Source organism: Dermacentor albipictus, chromosome 1 (assembly GCF_038994185.2).
Source record: "Dermacentor albipictus isolate Rhodes 1998 colony chromosome 1, USDA_Dalb.pri_finalv2, whole genome shotgun sequence".
Lineage (NCBI taxonomy): Eukaryota > Metazoa > Arthropoda > Arachnida > Ixodida > Ixodidae > Dermacentor > Dermacentor albipictus.
The window spans coordinates 130,583,449-130,602,174 of NC_091821.1; the positions used below are offsets into that span (position 1 = coordinate 130,583,449).

Genomic DNA, 18,726 nt, shown 5'->3' on the forward strand with positions numbered 1-18,726 from the left:
TGTTGTGCTGCGCGTGCGGACAAAGGACTAAGTACAGACGTTTGTCCTGTGTTTGTCCGCGATTGTCCGTTGTCCGTTATCAAGTTTATAGCAGAAAGTCATGTAGGAGTTACGTGTTAAAGTTATACTACTGCAGAACTCCCCGAGTTTATAAAGAACTGACAGGGGTCCTCCTGTGGTTACATACATAGGCTAATTATACAAAGAGAGCAAGCAATAATGCTTTCTCTCATCGTTAGTAATCACTTACACTATTAGTTCTTTACAACAGTCGGCAGACTCCACTGCCCGCACGAATAATTAGCCATATCTGCAGCTGCTTATACGGGACAGCCAAACTAATTCATATTATTCGGCCATTTTTGCGAAAGCTCGCACACTCGCCGTTTTCATGGAAAGCTATGCCACGTGACTTGTCAGGATTGCAGAATCGGAGGGGCGCTTCCTCCGCACTTGCTGCGACCAATATGATCATATTTGCTAGCTGACATGCAGTAAACGGTGGTGCGAGCGGATGACAGAAAAGAATGGGATAATTTGCCACGCCAATTTACACCTATTCGTGCACGCGCGCAGCATTATGCTTTCGTGCAGGGTGGGGGGGGGGGGGTAATCTTCGAATCTATGAAGTATATATGGCACAGCCAAAGATCGGAACAGATCCTCGTGCGTCGCTCGCGCTGCAGACGGTTATATAAAACAGGCTTATAGCCTCATCTGGAACGCGAAGGCAGCTCAGGAACATAATCGCTTTTCGGGTCTGTTCTTAGTGCCGATTGGTATGTTACGAACTCGAAACAGCAATCTTTTGGTTTCAGTAGCACGGTTAGATGTAAACGCAGCAATGTCTCCATGTGTGTGAGCAAAGTAACCGTCTCCTAGTGTTTCTTCAGGTACAAAAATTTTCTTCGGCTAATCGCTGAGATGATGTAACGCCGATTGCGTGGTGTCGTGTATTGCCATGTTGATGCTGCATCCGGGATTTTGATCTTGATGTATTCCAAACGCACGTCACGGTTGCTTTTCGCCGCATGTGACTACACAACGGTGTAGATGAAATTAGTTTCAATATTCTCGAAAGCTGATGTCGACAATAGGATAAAGCCAATTTCGTAGGGTTCCTGAACTCATCTGACTTCATATCAGGGGTGACTTTTTTAAGTTATCGGTTCCAAGTTAAGAAGGATCCAATGTAATGTCTAATATACAGTGCTCAGCGATTGAAACGCGATACTCGGACAACATGGTGGCCGGTACTTTACTGCGCCATCGGTGGGCGCTGGTGACACTGAGACGATGCGTTTGTGTCACGTGAAAGCAAGAATCTTTTTGATGCATCGTAGCTGCATTCGGCCTCCTCGGCGATCACTCAGTGATCACCGGTGGCACAAAAAGCGCCGGTCGCCATGCTGTCTGATGTCCGCGTGTCAATCACTGAGCACTGCACAAGGGATCTTAAGATGATGTAGCACGGCATTTTAATGTGTAGCGAAACGCCTAACAGCTTATAGCTGTTTTACGCAAACTCGCTGAAGGTGTCAAATAATTGATTTGCGTGCGTAAAATAAGTGTTCGAAAGCATTTGTGGGACACTTTATTTCATGAATGTTTCGTTGATGGTCAATTCTTGAAATTAAGAGGTAACCTTGTGCGAGAATACTGCGCACGTTAAACTCTATGCAGAAGTTAGAGCTTCTTATTCCGCGACCTTTAGATAGCGGGTCCCATTTCAGGCTCATCTGTGGTGGACGCGATGCTAGTACGAGTGCCCTAGTTGCTTATATGATAAACCGGCGTGGCACGACTTTAGGACATGTTTTAGCATTAGGCATAAGCTGGTAAATTCGGCGTACCATACTTCGCGAGCGCGGGTCCCAATCGGTATTGCACAAATGAGTAAAGTATAAAATTTCGGTGGAGCCTCAGGAAAATTCCGGCGAAGACAATTAAATGTTGGCAGAACTTTCGAAAAAGCGTACTTTTTGTTGCTTTGTTCCTATAGGGGAGATTTGCTTTGAAGTACACGTCTCGGTACTCAGCTGTATTATGGGGCACATGCCCTGAATATTTCTCAGCTGAACTGACGTGCAGTTGCGAGTAAATGTGTATTCGTATTTAGCTGCGTTTATCGACATGCTCCATTTTTGACGCCGCTGCTGTATGCCATCCAAATATTAAATATACGATGCATCACTCGGGTTAATAGCGCAACGCAGTCGTACGCGGGCAAACGTACTTTGCAGGGGCGCGATCGGATATATTTCGTTCGATACGCGTTCTGTTCAGTTGCTGCAACGTCACAAATTGGCAGTATGCAAAATTTGTGACAAAGGGACGGAGAGAGCAGCCAATCAGCAAGCGGTGACCTCCCCGGACGTTGCCTCGTCTGTGGTCGTCTTGGGGACCATATAGTATAAACCGAAATGGTTTTCGCTTTCTAATAAACCAAATGTCTGTACGAAAAAAAAAATATATATTTTTTATTCTCAAGCTTAAACACGTTCTCAAATAGTAATGTGTACGACTATTACAATTTATTAGAATCAGTTTTTCTGCAAGGTCGCTAGGTGGTGTTGCGCACAGCGCGAGAAACAAAAAAGAGCGGTCTACTCGGCGCACTTTTCAAAATGTCGTCGCACCGAAACGTGCCGCTTGGCCCCCGGGTTTCGGCGCGTCAGAGGGAGCTCCTCCTGTCTTTAATGGAGGAGCACCCCGCCCTCGTGACGCCGTCGTACCCACTGGGGCCATCGCTCACAAAGGCCGACAAGGAGGCGCTGTGGGTCCAGCTGAAGGCGCTGCTGGATGCCGAAGGCCCTGCACGCAAGACCGTGCAGCAGTGGCAGGCCTTCTGGCGGAAGCAGCGGTTCTATGCGGGCCAGGCGCTGGCCCTTGTCAGGCAGCAGCAAAGGTGAGCGTGCGCGGATTCGTTTCAGCCGGTCGTCTCATACGCTCGGTTTGTTATTTACAGGGGAACCGGAGGCGGCCAGCTCGCTGGATTCTACGGCCGCATCCTGCAGCTAACCGGAACCGCGCGGGTGGATGGTGGGCGAGCCGCTGTGTACGGGCGTTCGGAAGCGGTAAGCACTGGCTTAGAATGCTATTATCGGCTAAGTGTTGTGAACTAGCACTTTGTGGCCGTCAGAAATTCGGCAAGCCAGGTTCAATGCGACGCGGCCTACGGTGACAACAAGCGTATTACGGTGTTTCGTTTGTCGTGACACGGTGTGTAGCTTACGTTAGGCGTCGAAAATATCCGCTTGCGTGTCGCGTCGAGACGGTAAAAAGTGGGTTTATTTGCCGACAAACGTTTTGGAAAAGGTCACCCGGCCCTAACGGTAGTTGACATGCTAGGGCGGTGTTGCTTAGAACTTTGTCGGAGACGGTCGAATCCGCAGTGGTGAAAGGACGCCCGTGAACTTAGATTTTGAGGCATATTAGAGGAACCTACGTGCTCGAAACTGTTTAAGATCATCGACTCAGGGGCATAGCCAGTGGCTGGCGCACCAAACACGCCCCCCCCCCCCCCCCTCTCTAGGGTCTTTGTGTGGATAGCATGCTGTTTTCAAACACCACTCGAAAAAACAAAAATTAGCTGCGCACTGCCCCCATTGCGTGCAGACTCGCTACATTAAACCATATCAGTTATGATTAGTAGCTGTTGGTACAAACATCGTTATGCGTGCAGATAAGTTTTGTGACACATTCTCAACACATGCTTACAGTTGGTCCCCCCCCCCCCAGATGAGAGCCTGCAGGCGCGAGCTCTCGCTGGGGTCTTCCGGCGCCCTCAGCCCATGCAGCCATTACCCGCCCAGCCTGCAGTTTCGGTTGGCGAGACGCCCGGCACCAGTGGCTTGCAGGTGAATTTGCACACATCGCATTTCTTTTTTTTTCGTTTATTGCACTCGGTGTCCATAAAGCAGTGTCTTACTTGAACGGGCTTTTCAGAGCGTTGCACGCGGTGCCGGTGGTGTGGCCGAGCAGGATGCGGCCCAGGAGTGCCTGAGTGCTCCAGCTCGTAAGTTGGAGTCGCCTTGACCTGTTAGCTGTACCAATATTAACAGTTTAATGGAATCACCCATCAGCATGTGATGCTTCTTACCATGTCAGTCCTTTTAAACATGAGTTACACAGGCTTCTGCTCTGAGAAAAAAAAAAACAGCATAACTTGTATGCTTTCAGCACCACAACGCCAAAGGCGCCGCCGAGTGCCGCCGGGCGGGTGCCCGTGAGGCCCTCCCACGCCTAGTGGAACTGAACACCGGGTGCAGTGAGCAGCAGCAACAAACCAACACGGTTCGTGGATACTATTTCTGTGCACTGCGGATATATCTCAAAAAGAGATAGGATGCAAACGGCTGTAGCCGAGAAATTTTTTTCAGTAACTTTGAAGTGCAATAAACAGCTATTCTGCCTTGAAATTAAACAAAAACTTTATGGCGAATGTGGGCAAATGGAAAATAAGGAAATTTATGGACGAATATTTGCTATTTTACAATATTCGATGGCGTGTCTTTCTATTGGGTATTTTCTTCAAAATTAATTCGTACCAAACATTTACTATTTGCACACTCCTACAGAAAAACAAACCTAAGTATGTAAGGAACTAAATCCTCAGCATACTCGCCAAGCACAAATGTACATTTTTCCAATTATAACGTCGCATCTGCACGCCTTCTTCGATCATTGGTTGGGGTATGTTTTGCATGCCGGAGCAGTATATAGGACAGAGAATCGCTGATACTGCACAATCGCCCGCCAGGCAAACTGGTGCGTAGCCCTGAAAATGGCTGTTTGGTTTCTTCTTACGAAGAGGTGCTTGGATGTGTGAGATGCGTTTGAGGAGGTGACAGAAAATGAATTCTGGCACCACTATGGTCTGTCCAAACCACGGGAAATGGTTGTGCGCAGAACTCGGCACCATTGACGGATGCCGCTGGGTCAGTGGATTTTTAGTGGAGAGAAAAGTGTTGTGCACGCCGAGACTCTCCATAAACAGAAGCTCCCAGCAAAGTGTCGGTAGCGAAGAATTCCGAGGTGACATTGGCGACGTATTTCTTCGTTTCCAGCTGATTGCGGAGCTCCGGGATGCGGCCACCCGCCAGGCTGTGGCCCTGGAACAGCTGGCGACCGAGGCCAGGCTCCACAGGGAGGCTGCAGACAGGCAGGCTTCAGCCCTGGAGGCCATCCTGCAGCAACAGGGCCAGGCGTTGCAGGAGCTGCGCAGCGTGGGGGCGCTTTCGCGGGCCATTGCAGCGGCACTGCAGGGGCGTGCACAACAATTTATAAAATTTTGCAATTTTTTATCTGCAGCAAAGGCTGCTGCAGTTTTTTTTAACCTGCAGCAAAGGCTGCTGCAGTTTTTTTTAACCTGCAGCAAAGGCTGCTGCAGTTCTTTTTAACCTGCAGCGAAGGCTTCTGCAGTTTTTTTTAACCTGCAGCGAAGGCTGCTGCAGTTTTTTTTAACCTGCAGCGAAGGCTGCTGCAGTTTTTTTTAACCTGCAGCAAAGGCTGCTGCAGTTTTTTTTAACCTGCAGCAAAGGTTGCTGCAGTTTTTTTTAACCTGCAGCAAAGGTTGCTGCAGTTTTTTTTAACCTGCAGCAAAGGCTGCTGCAGTTTTTTTCAACCTGCAGCAAAGGCTGCTGCAGTTTTTTTCAACCTGCAGCAAAGGCTGCTGCAGTTTCTTTTAACCTGCAGCAAAGGCTGCTGCAGTTTTTTTTAACCTGCAGCAAAGGCTGCTGCAGTTTTTATCTGCGTCAAAGGCTGTTGCAGTTTTTTTATGTGCATCGAAGGCTGTTGCAGTTTTTTTTATGTGCATCAAAGGCTGTTGCAGTTTTTTTTTATGTGCATCAAAGGCTGTTGCAGTTTTTTTAAAGTCTGCAGTGCATATTTTTTAAAAACCTGCAGCGAAGGTTGTTGTGTATAGTTTTAAATCTACAGCAAAGGGTATTGTGTATATGTTTAAACAAGCACCAAAGGTTGCCTTTTTTGTATACTTTCAAAAATATCGCATTCCACATGAGGGCACTTAAGAACTTGGCCTGTGCACTAGGTTTCGCGTCGCGACTTCTGAAATACTTGTGGGAGTTTGTGTATTGCTTCGACTTTGTTGTGCTATGCGTATGTGTCTGTGCAGAGGAGAGGCAGGCGCCTCTTAACGTCTGTACGTATATTATAAAATGACTCTTTTTTTTTTACCTTACAGTAAGGGCAACTTTCTTTTACTCAACTATATTATATCGCGCAGTTCCGATACAGTTTCAGTTCTAAGATGGCGCTCATGTCGTGCATTTTATTTTTTTAAGCAAGATTCAGTATTCCCACTTGCCGGCATTGCAGTCCCGATTCAAACAGGCTTTTTCGGACTACCCGCCAGTTTGTGGGGTGTTCACTTTGGCTCGGTGACAAACTCTGACACCGTGTTTCATGCACAGTTAAGCCGCTGCTTGTGCATAAGTGTTACGCAACATACTTCATAGGAAGGATAGCAAGTTATTGTGTGCTAAAGAGAAGGACATGAAAGAAGCACATGGCATATGCGCTTGTGTTATGCTTCTTTCTTGCACACAGTTTTTTTCCCATGCATAAAAAATATGCACAGTTCATCAGGATGGCATTGTGCACAAGCTTGTGCAGCCATAGGGTCATTCATTAAAAGAACACGGTTTCATTGAGATGGGTAGCTAATGTACAAGCTGTTATCGTGCCAAAAATATTGCACCAGACTGGAGAACATAGCAAACTGAGTCGTAGCGTGATCCTCCGGCGAGGAAACAGTGTATTGTATTGCTTCACGTTGACTTGATAATAAGTGACTAAGAAATTCACCGTGGCTAATGAGCGCACACCAATAGCGTGTTTGTAAACTTTGGCATACCGACAGCATTCGTTTCACTTTCTTTTCCCACCTGTCAAAAAAAAAAAAATTAACGTACCAAGCAGTTGCAGCATTTACATTGGCTGCTGCCGACGAGGTCGCAACAGGCGGCGGCGCACCCTCCGGAGGTGGTCAGCATGCACTCCCCGTGGTCCTTGAAAAAGGATCACCACGCGGTTGCGCTGCTGCTGGCCCCTCAGGTACAGCTCCCGCGATGGTGGCATCCGCACGGGTGGTGCTGGCGGGTCGACCAGATCTGCAGTCTGCTGGACAGCTGGAGGCACGTCACTGTCGTCATCGTCCTCTTCCGGGGCAGACTCACGTGCCGCCATGTTGTGAAGCTGCACAATGTTGTGAAGAGCTGCACAAGCGGCAATAATGATCGCCGCTCGATCGGGGTTGTAGAGCAGGGTCCGGTAATGCTGCAAGCAGCGGAACCTGCTCTTTAGGACCCCGATGCACCTCTCCACAACATTGCGCATGGCGGTGTGCTTTTTGTTGTAGAGGCCCTCAGGGGTGCTGCCAGCTGGATGCCCCGGCACTGGTGTCAAGAGCCACGGCTCCAAGGGATAGCCGGAGTCTCCTGCGCAAGGGCAGGGTGACAGTTTAAGCGATATCTACTTCATTGTGGCGCACATTTGCAGCACTTATCAAGCAAACATTGACCAGGGCGCAGTTCTGCTTCAAGGTATGCACGGAAAGGGTCCCTACGCCACACCAATGAATCATGACAGGACCCCGGGAAGCAGGGGTTGATGTCTTCGATCCAGAGGTCTGCATCGCATGTCTGCAGATTAAAAATTAGTGCAAACAGTTGTCGTACAAGTTCTTTAAAGCACTTTGTTATATGAACCTAATTGAATATCCGCACACTGTGACAGACTGTTCGAATATTGCTATGAACAAATCTCGGACATGGAAGGGCTCGTAGTTAAAGTTTCAACACGTGGACTTATTTTCGTCAGGGCACTAGACTAGCCCGCCGGTTAACTGCTCGAAACGTCACAACTTGCTGGCACCCCCGCGTTTACCCACATTACTGTTACATGCTTCAGCTGTTCCGCAACACCTCCAACTTGAAAAATTGCAGGCACAAAATTGGAATAAAAGAACTCCTTTAGTGCTATTAAATGGCACATGTATTGCAAGATGTAGCGCCCATCATTTAACATGTGCACATTGAACGAGGACGCAGGACGGCAGCACAGGACAGCGGGTACTACGGCATAATCCAGCAGGAGCGGCGTTTTGAATCCATCAAAATAGTGAATCAAGCTTCGGGGATATTCCGCGATTGAGCAACGTCAATTTCATGCGCTGTGGAGACCGCTGAGCCGCAGTGTGTCCCGTACCGCAAGATTTCATCACTGTTCCATAGCGATGTACCCTCAAAAGGAATCAATTCCCGTTGTGGATAGATCGATAATATCGCTCCTACTAGATTCTGTTGCAACAGTTTGAGTGAAATGGAAAATTACTGGAAAAAAATATTGGAATATTGGAATATTGAAAAAAAATATCACTAAGGATACAATGCAAGAATAATACTTACGATCATGGTGTTCATGGCGTAGAAACCCTTCCTCGACATATGTCTCTGTGTATCCCCGGGGCTCAAGCCTTGGGGCTGCTGTATGGCGATACGTGTGCCATCGACGTAGCCGAGCACACCGGGGATCATTCCGAGGCGCGCAAACGCCGCCTTTGCCCTGGCCTTCGCGGCTGTCGTGTGGGGGAAGTCCACCCACCGCTTTTGCCCGCAAACGACAGTTATGGCGTTTGCCACTTCGTGGATAGCGTCGCTGACGGACGACTGCGACAGGCCGATGAATTCTTCACTGCTGACGCCCCGCTGGAAGCTTCCCGTTGAGAAAAACCTCAGCGCGCACAACACCTTCCGCTCAGCAGAAATTCCACTAGCTCGCTGGCACCCGATGATGGGGTCGAGTTCACCGCACAACCAGCGCACCGTTTCTTTTGAGAAACGAAAACGACGCCAGAATTCGCCTTCTGTCATCTCTTCAAACGCATTTCGCACTTCCACCCGCTCTCCTTCCTCCTCAAGCAACGCCAGCGCAACAACCGAAGTTTCTAACGCAAGCGCCATTTTTCTCGAATTAAACTATGGATTGGATCCGAATGTGCTAGTCAGCTGCCGAAGCCGCCTTTGTATCTAATCCGACCACATGACGCGCCATGCCAAGCCGGTCTCGTAACGAGCGATGATTGCTCCAAACTTCTCAACTCCCGTCGCGTTCGGACGAAATGCTCGGTGGGCGGATGATTGACAGGAGCGTGTCGTCATTTTGACGTCACCAAAAACGGGGCCGCGGCTGGCGACGTCGGCGCGGAGTAGGCCGATTGCGCGCGCCGGTAACCGAACGAACGCGCCGAACAACCATTTCCTATCGCACCCCAGATCAAACATTCTACAGTATCGGTTCTGCTGTACGTTAATACTGTCGGGGTTATGATTTCGAAAACCCACTATCGGAACGCAGACTCGCCACCGAAATAGGTGTTTAAACGCAAAACCTCTTGTCGTCGACGTACTGACCATTTCATGCGAAATTCGGGTTGTGCTTGACCTTTGTGCGCTAGTCTTGCGCGTCGAAATCGTTTACTAAGCGCATTTGCACTGTGCGCTTCGAGTCTAAGCCTGACAACACTTACATATTGTTCGAAAGGTTTCTGAATTCTAGCTTGATGCTTCTGCGATCGAATTGTGAGCATTATTTGCTGAAGGAATTGCCATGTTCAAAGTCAAAGCCCAACTCTCTGGAAGGAAAACAAAAACGAAGACGTAACTTTGTCTATCTGACGTTACATACCGCTGAGTACATTGCTCCGAGTACAGCGGCCGTGGAACATTTCCAAGAGTGGCGAAATATCTACAGCAGCAAGGTGGATTATCAGCCACCGATTGCTTGAGCTATGCCCCCGCCCCTCTAAGGCTGGAGAAGTGGGGTCCCGCCATCTTCCCACCTTTCCTTTCTCGCTTGTTGACACGAACCCACAGCCGGAATGCAAGGTACTATCGCTACGACGCGAAACCGCGTGGCAAAGCGCTCTCTTCTCGTACTGAGCGCGATAGTGCGTCATTCACCTGTTGGCAAGTTCGTTCGCCTCCACTTTGATCACCGTCGTCTCTCACTGCTATGTGGTGTAGTTCGATGCCACCCTACAGGTGGCGTCCACATGTTCGCCCCAGCGGTGGCTCTCTCTATAACAAACAGATCTCGGAGGCATGTTTTTGCTGGCTGCATGCGCCGGAAGTGATGTGGAAGGCGGAAACATGTCATAGACGCCTTGTTTTAGACGTTGCTATGAGGCCTGTGGGTGCTGTGGCGTGGCACTACCTCCGGATTCGGGCTGCGTTACAAACCACAGTAAAAACTCGCGAGGGCACACATCGTGTACTGGCGCTAAGATCGGCCCACTAAGTCGCCAGCTCTGATAACGTGGTCTTGGGGAATGTCCCAGCGTTGATTATAGTGTCTCCAAGATCGACCCAGCTTACTCGGTGAGGGGAGGAGCCAAAAGAAAGTTCAGTTTAAAATAAAAGAAAGAACGATATTCTGTAGGCCTCTATTGTAGCCGAGAGTGCGTCAAAGCAGGAAGTGCAGATTTTTTTTTTCTTCTCTGTTCTCTCTTACGCGATAGTTCCTTTTTCCACTTGAGCCACTTCCCGTGGTCATTGATCGGTATAATGGCGTTTCTAACAGTAAACCAGCTCACTGACCGAGACATGTGGTGAGGGTGAGATAAGTATGTTTCTCGCCGAGTAGACTACGTCGGAGCGGTTGCGAGGCAGGCGAATCTCCTTATATGCCCATCTATACTGGCCCGTACGTGCCGATGATCGGCTTTTCTCTCTACTGAATGACGCGATGACGCAACCAACGGTAGCTAAATACTCTCATCGCAAGAAATACCCACCTTCAAGCACATAATTTGTTTATCAGGGCGACGCTTTCTTCGCTTTCTTTCCCGGGGTTTGGCGCGTCTGCTCAGTTGGTTTCTCGCAGGGTGAAGTGGGCCGATCCAGGATACGGTGTTCCGAAAACTGGGCCCATGCCAGAGCCTCGTAATTCATGGTCCTGTGGGCAAGCCTTGCCGTATAAACACCCGCACTGCTATCGCTACTTCGCGTGTCTGGCGAGACTGTCATAATTTTTTAGTCAGCCAGGCATATTCTCGGCCAAATTTGTGGATTGCCATTGCTGCGGTGTCCGAAGTGGTTGAAGGCAGATGCTTTACAGCGATCGTTTGATATGGCGCTTACTGATGTTTTTAGTCCACTGCGGCCGCGTCGTTCTATATGCTTATATATGCATGGCTGACATCGATACACTGCTCGTCCATGTGTCTACATAAACTGATAAGTATCCGGGCCAGTGTATAAGTTTAACACTTCACGTTACCGGAGAGAAAAACGAGACGGATATGGCGCGTTAGGCGTATATTTGTGAATGGAAGTTGCCTACGGCCTTCATGTCAAATTTAAGCCATCATCAGTGCCAGAACCCTAATGGCGTGTTTTTCCTAACAGTGCACTGTTAAAAGCCTTCTGTAATAAAAAAGTGAGAAAAAAAAAGATACAGCAATTTGTTAAGCGTATATATTTCTATTGTCTTCTACCGTCCCCACCGATCATTGGCTCAGAAGGCACTAAAGGCGCTTGTGTACTTTCTGAGAATGTCTTGTGCGAGCGCCTTTGAATCTGTAGCGCTGTTCGTGGGCGTCTGTCTACTCCCATCTCTCTTTCTCCTTCTTTCTATTCCCCTACTCTCTTGCCGTAGCGCAGGGTAGCCAACCGGACCCTTGACTGGTTAACTTTCCTGCCTTCCTTATAGATATAGATATATAGATATATAGATATATATAGATAGATAGATGTTTTTTGTTAGCTCATCTTTCTGTGATTTCACCAAAATTATATTTATTGCCTTCCCGTATTTTTCCAGAACAAAATAGTACATTCAATTAAGGTAGTGACTTTTACTCCTCTCATGACTAGCTTTTATGTCGCATGAAAAAGATCCTGAGATGCGGTTGTAACAGATCATACATGTATGCACGTGCAGATAAGCACGCTATCTAGAACATATGAGATGCGATCACTGACAGGGTATCCGGTGTCACCTTACCCGGCACTACGCCACACATCGAAGTATCCACTGTACCCATGCTCTGAGCGGTATGACTCGCCCTGATTGCAGCTGTATCTTATTCAGAAACTAAGGCCAATAGGCTTGCGCATATGAGGTTCAGCTGCCAACACTTGCGTAGTTTGGGAAGCCGCGCACACATGTTAAGGATGTTAAGAACGGCCCGATGACGTGCAGGTGTTGCCTGCCAGTTGCGACAGCAGCGGCAACCGTGTCTCGGAACGCCACCGTTACGCTCTAGCCTCGTCGCCATTGCGACTAAACGGGCTCGGCGGACCAAACGTTACTGAGCTCGTGGGAACGTGTGCTGAGACCCCTTCCCACGCGCCGACCAAGGCGCAAGACAATGGGCAGCCGGCGGGTGCGCTGCGGGGGTCAGCTTGGGGGAATAAAATGCCCCTACGGTGCCTCGTCAACTCGCCTACGGTGCCTGGACGACCGTTTCCGTCACCTGGATATCGGGGGAGGACCGAGTGTTTACAAACCGCTGTTGTGCGGCTGCTCAGGACACTCTCTCTCAAGCAGTCATGTTAGACTGATGTACTTTCTCAAGCAGCCATGCTAGTCTAATGTACTTTCTCTCGCAGTCATGCTAGACTGATGTAGATACTGTAAGTAAACCCATATTCCTCGTTCTCGATGAGAAGCAGTCCTTCCCTTCATCGACGTCCTCAGCGTGGATAAGTTGGACGACGGCATGGGCCAGCTACCTTCTAATTCATGCCCGACTCCAATCTTGACAACTGATTACGAGCGATGGGATTGAGCCCCCAATCCTGACAAGGATAATAGATAGACCTAACAAATAGCGTGTCGCTCACCGTATTGATGACACAGTTTTTTCGCTTTACCATATGTGGATCGACAAATACCTGACTAGGACCATAAACAGAAATCTTGTTTTTTTTAATATAACATAATCATTCTTCCATTGAAATAGCTTTTCTGTAGTTAAAATGGAAAATTTCTCTTTTTTTCGTCTTTTCACATTTTTCTTACATTGCGAGCGACCCTGTTCTGTAGGAGCCGGGAAAGTGGTGTGTCTGGCGTCACACAGCGGGTCGCTCTCTAGCCTACGCTGCCGGTGCGTCTCGTAACGGGTAGCTGGCCTACGCTACCCGGGCGTCACACGGAGGCTAAGCTGGCCCACGCGGTCGTCCACGCTTACTTGACGAAGGTTGCTTCTTTCGCGAAGAGCACGAGGTCGAGAGGATGGTGAACGGAACATGGGGTTTATTTACATTGGAAGGACAAACTTAAAATGTACTTAGAATGTTATGTACATAGAACAAGGGATACTCGTATTGGCCGGAGCACGGAGCGCAGTACATCGTTCTCCTAGCGTTAGCTACATGTGAGAAGGCTCCATATTTCTGGCGAGCACACTAGGACACCAAAGGTGTTCACTTTTTACCTCTCTGTCCTAAGTCCCTAGGCCAGGGAAATCCGCAGTCACACCATCTTCATATCGGAGCGCTCGTAGTCGCCTCGAGGGCGAGAGTGCGCACAATCCGGCACCTTTGTTCACGGAACGCCGTCGGAGAAATAGCCCCGGGCGCACACGGCTCACTGGCCCAGATGAAGAAAGGGATGCTGGTAAGGAGTATGATGGGAAGGGGTATCACGCTTGACTCCATTCGCGCGTCTTGACTCCTGGTATGGTCCAATAGCTACCGAACGGCGTATAACGAACGCACTTTCACAGGACTTCCTTGGTCTCAGCGTCGTAGTCGGCGACCAAGCGCCATCCATCAACCCCGTAACCGTCAAACGTGTCTCGCCTTGCTGTCGCCGCTGGTCTGCCCGAGGCGACGTATTCTGAGCCACACGAAGCAATTTGTCCCAGTAGGGCAGGATAGGCTGGAAGGTCGCTTCGCCGGCTGGCCGAATTTAACAGTACTAATTTCTATAGCGTGACTGCCTTTTCTAAAAGCAGACTGACCTTGCGGCCGGTTGGGCGCACAAGACGCTCTCGATTTAAATGTTGGGTGAAGTAAATGTACTCCACGTATAAGCAGTAGCTTCCTTGGGTTCAGCTCACGTAAGCATCAAAACTTGCGTAGTTTGCGGAAACGCTGACATAAAAGCAATAACTAATTTCACGTGTCACTGCCACTGTTTTTTGCTCGGAGCCAACGGGAGCACTTACCAGGACTATATCGACGCTCATGTTGAGGGACTCTTGTGATGGATGGCAAAGTTAATTCGCGTCTGAAGCAAAGCCCGAGATGTTTGTTGGGTTGGCCGATCTTCATCAGCATACTGTGCTACGTGCAAGAACCATTCATCTAAAATCCCGTCTTGTTACATCTTATCTGTCGTTTAGGCATCTTGCATCGGTCAAAGCCGGCTTCGCAATTGCGCGTCGTAATTCGTGTCTTCTTTTTTTTTTTCTGTGACCTTCGGCTGCAATTACTGACCGGCAGCTTTCGCCACGTTTCTTCTTGAATCGCCACATAATGTAACTCGCGGCGCCGTCTTGGATTGCGCGCAATTATTTGCACGCCCGTGCTCTTTATGGTACGCCATGGCGCTTAGATTGATCATACTTTGCCATTTTGCTTTCTTACGCATTTGACTTGCATCTGGGCATAACCGAGTACATTTCTAGGAAGGAGGGATTGACAGCGCGCACGCGCGCACACGCACGCACGCACACGCGCACATACATACATTGTCAGGATTGGGGGCTCAATCCCATCGTCCGTGGTCCTTTGCCAAGATTGGAGTACGGCATGAATTCGAAGGTAGCTGGCCCATGCCGTCGTCCAACTTATTTACGCTGAGATCGTTGATGAAGTGAAGAACTGCTTCTCATCGAGAACGAGGAAAAGGGTTTATTTACAGAAATTAAATCAGTCTAACATGACTGCATGAGAGAAGTGACTCAGTCTAACATGACTGCTCAAGAGAAGTGTCCTCAGCATTCGCACCACCACAGTTTTTATACACTCGATGCGCCGGTCCTACGACGCGGCGACTGTTCGTTTACTCATCACCAACTCGCCGCTGCTCTGCAGACCAGTTTACGTACACAAAGGCAACCGCGCTCTGTACACAGAGGCAACCGCGCGGGGTGCCGTTCCGGGAAACTATCGGCGCTGATCGGGGGTCGCTCGTTGTTCCGTGCTTAGGCCGAAGCGTGAGACGCTCCAAAATACGTCGTCCCCACGGCAGCTTGTCCATGCGTTTCAAATCAGCTCCGCGTTGGGGAACTCCGGAATCATTGTTCACGCACCGAACTAGTTCCGTCACAATGTCGAAGGGGCTGGAGGAAGGCGGCGGATTCCAACGCAAAGGCCGCTTCTTTGAACGCCTCCCAGCTGCAGCGACGGAGAGGGAGAGGTGCGCGTCTTGCACCCCTTGTCGTAATCGGGTGGCAAGGTGGCAATCTTGCTTCGAAGCTCGCCATTCTTGACAGCGCCTCCATGGGCCGGAAAGTCTCGACTGTCTAGCGCTGACAACCGCTAGGCAGGAAGAGAACGGCTGCTGGTCAGGGGGGGATTGATGTCTTGGCTCGCAGCGACCACTTGTGCATTGATGTCACCGCCCCAAAACATCCAACAAGGACAGGCAACTGCAAAATGAACCCCACAACACGGCTCTGCGCCGAGATGACGTGCATTGGCTCTCACTTTAGACTCGCTAGGCTTCAAAAAAACAACAACAACATAAGTGCAGAAACAAAAAAAATGCTGCATTTCACTATGCCAATTTCTGAAGCAAATTCCTGCTGACAAATTCAGCAATCATGGAGGGAATCCTGCTAAATGAGAGGGGATCTTCTTCGCTTAATAAAAGTTAACACTAGTAACCCTAAAATTTAGGCGGGACCCTCAAACGCAGAATTCAAATTAGCCTGCTCAAACCATCCGCATTGCTATGCAACTTTCCCTTCTTATATCTAACGGAGAAGTTGTACTGTTGGAGAGTGAGGCTCCATCGGAGCAAGCGGCCGTTTTTGTGTGACATTTGATTGAGCCACGTCAGAGGACAGTGGTCGGTCTCGAAGATGAACTTCGCTCCGTACAAGTAACACGACAACTTCTGGGCGGCCCAAACCAAACAAGCGCATTCCTTCTCTGAAGCGCTGTAGGCTTCCTCTCTTACATTTAGTTTACGGCTGGCGTAGAGGATAGGATGCTCCTCGTTATCGTCGCCGACTTGACTAAGTACCACGCCCATACCTCTGTCGCTTGCGTCGCATTGAACTATGAATTCCTTTGTGTAGTCTGGCGCGCGAAGCACAGGGCGAGAAACCAATAGCGTTTTCAAACTTTGGAAAGCGTTCTCTTTGTCCTTATCCCAGTGTACGTTACTCGGTGCTCCCTTTCGGAGGGCGTCTGTTAATGGACTTGCCAATTGCGAGTAATTCGGAATGTACCGTTGATAGTACCCCACAAGTCCCAAAAATGAACGAAGGTCCGTTTTCGTGCGCGGCTGAGAAAAATCTCCAATCGTCGCTATTTTCAGCTCAGCCGGCCGTCTCATGCCCTGACCGACAACATGGCCCAGATAAGTAACCTGCGAACAACCAAACCTACACTTTTCCGCTTTCATCGTTAAGCCGGCTTCCCTCAACCGTGAGAACACTTGTTTGAGGTGCGATACGTGTTGTTCCCAGCTGTCCGAAAAAATGGCCACATCATCAAGATAAGGTAAGGCGAACTCCTGCAAGTCCTTTAGGACAATATCCATTAACTTAGAGAAGCTAAACGGCGCGTTCTTCAGCCCGAAGCTGAGTGCGAGAGGGCGAAAAGTGCCTACAGGCGAGATGAATGCGGCATAGCGGCTGGCACTTTCTGAAAGGGGAACTTGCCAGTACCCCCGCACGAGATCTATAGTTGAAATGTATTTAGCAGCGCTAAATCTTTCAATTCGTTCCCCAATGTTGGGTATCGGGTACAGCTGATCCCTAGTGATGGCATTTAACTTCCTGTAGTCAACACACGGACGAGGGTCCTTGTTAGGGGTTTCTACGAGTATTAGCGGTGACGTGTAGTCACTCTCAGCGGGCTCAATAACTCCCAACTCTAGCATGCGCTGTATCTCTGCCTCCATAATCTCTCTCTGTCTTGGAGACACCCTGTAAGGTTTTGATCTTACTGGTTCGGTAGAGGTCAGCTCAATTTCATGCGTTATCAGTTCGGTTCTACCCGGCCGATCGCTGAATCTGTCGAGATATTCCCCTAACACCCCTTTTAGCTCATCTAGCTGCTCGGGTCTTAGAGCATGCGAGCTTACCGAGTGTTCTACTACTTCTTCTAGGCCGATTTCAGAGTTGGAGGTCGTCCTATACTCCTTAAACTTGGTACCAATGCCATCCGGCTCTTTGACGGTATAGTTAACGACTCCGCTCCGCTCTACATACGGCTTCATCAAATTACAGTGATATATCCTCACTTCCTTCCTGCGACCGGGCATTCTCAAAGCATAGTTGGTATCTGAAAGTTTGTGCAACACTTTAACGGGCCCGTCCCAGTGAACTTCAAGCTTGTTCTTTCTTGAAGGTTTGAGGATCATTACCTGGTCTCCGGCGTTAAACGTACGAAGCCTCGCATTCTTGTCGTAATAGAATTTGGCGTTCTTTTGAGCTAGTGCCATGTTCTTTCCGACTAGTTCTTGGGTTGCGCTTAGCCGCTCCAGTAAATTTAGCACGTATTCAACCACGGTTGGACTCTCCCCTCTTTCCTCCCACATCTCTCTTAACATTCTCAGTGGAGACCGGAGTGTCCTCCCATACACTAGTTCTGCTGGTGAGAACCCTGTCGCCTCATGTGGAACCGTTCGCAAAGCAAACAAAGTTGCCGGCAGACAGTTCTCCCAGTCCTCCTTGTGCTCGTAACAGAGCGCACGCAAAACTCGCTTAAGCACCGAATGCCACCTCTCTACACTGTTTGACTGAGGGTGATAGACAGAACTGTGTATTAACTTTACCCCGCACTTTTGCAAGAATGTGGAAGTCAGTGCGCTCGTGAATACTGACCCTTGATCTGCCTGAATTTCGGCTGGAAACCCAACTCGTGCAAACACTGTCAAAAGCGCGTCTACTACTTCGGTGGAGCTGAGCTCTTTCAAAGGGATTGCTTCTGGAAACTTGGTAGCCGGACACAGCATGGTAAACAAGTACCTGTAGCCTGATTTTGTTTTTGGAAGAGGCCCCACCGTATCTATTACAAGTCGTCTGAAAGGCTCTGTTATTAAGGGCACTACCTTCAGTGGAGCTTTCCAAGTCTCTCCTGGTTTACCAGAACGCTGGCAGGCGTCGCATGATCTTACAAAGTTTTCTACATCTTTGAAACAGCCAGGCCAGTAGTATTCCATAAGCAATCTTTCCTTTGATTTGTTTATGCCTAGGTGGCCGGACCACCCATTTCCATGACAAAGACTCAAAAGGTCCTCCCTATACTTAATAGGTATGACTAACTGATCTAAAATCCTACCCTTTCGATCTCTGTAATGCCGATACAACAATCCTCCTCTCTCATGTATCGTTACGTTGCGCCTACCAATGCCTTCTTTAGCTGTGTCACGTAATTTAGCTAAGCTCTCATCATTCTTTTGCTCAGCTGCCAGTGACTCTCTATCCACGCGTAAGAGTTGATCAAAGTTCTTTGAGGCCGGTGATAATAACGACCCTGTCTCGCTTGTAAGCGCGTCTGCTTGCTCTTCCTGCAG

At 49.0% G+C, this 18,726-nt stretch overlaps 2 protein-coding genes across 4 annotated transcripts in view; both read left to right on the plus strand.

Moving 5' to 3' along the window:
• MYPT-75D (Myosin phosphatase targeting subunit 75D) overlaps positions 1–18,726 on the plus strand; it is a 410,236-nt gene that overhangs the window by 58,451 nt on the left and 333,059 nt on the right. The gene's annotated exons all lie outside the window — the stretch shown is intronic.
• Positions 2,624–5,311, plus strand: LOC135896842 (uncharacterized). Its single transcript, XM_065425327.1, has 6 exons — positions 2,624–2,908; positions 2,969–3,077; positions 3,723–3,860; positions 3,949–4,018; positions 4,183–4,296; positions 5,070–5,311. Exons 1-5 carry the CDS (start codon positions 2,628–2,630, stop codon positions 4,230–4,232), a joined length of 648 nt encoding a protein of 215 aa, XP_065281399.1. The 5' UTR covers positions 2,624–2,627; the 3' UTR covers positions 4,233–4,296; positions 5,070–5,311.

Excerpts from the sequence above, each read along its gene's own strand:
- LOC135896842 (XM_065425327.1), top strand. The coding sequence starts at position 2,628 with ATGTCGTCGCACCGAAACGTGCCGCTTGGCCCCCGGGTTTCGGCGCGT. Across the intron at positions 3,078-3,722 it reads TGTACGGGCGTTCGGAAGCG|TTGGTCCCCCCCCCCCCAGA; the intron begins GTAAGCACTGGC and ends ACATGCTTACAG. Across the intron at positions 4,019-4,182 it reads GTGCCTGAGTGCTCCAGCTC|CACCACAACGCCAAAGGCGC; the intron begins GTAAGTTGGAGT and ends GTATGCTTTCAG.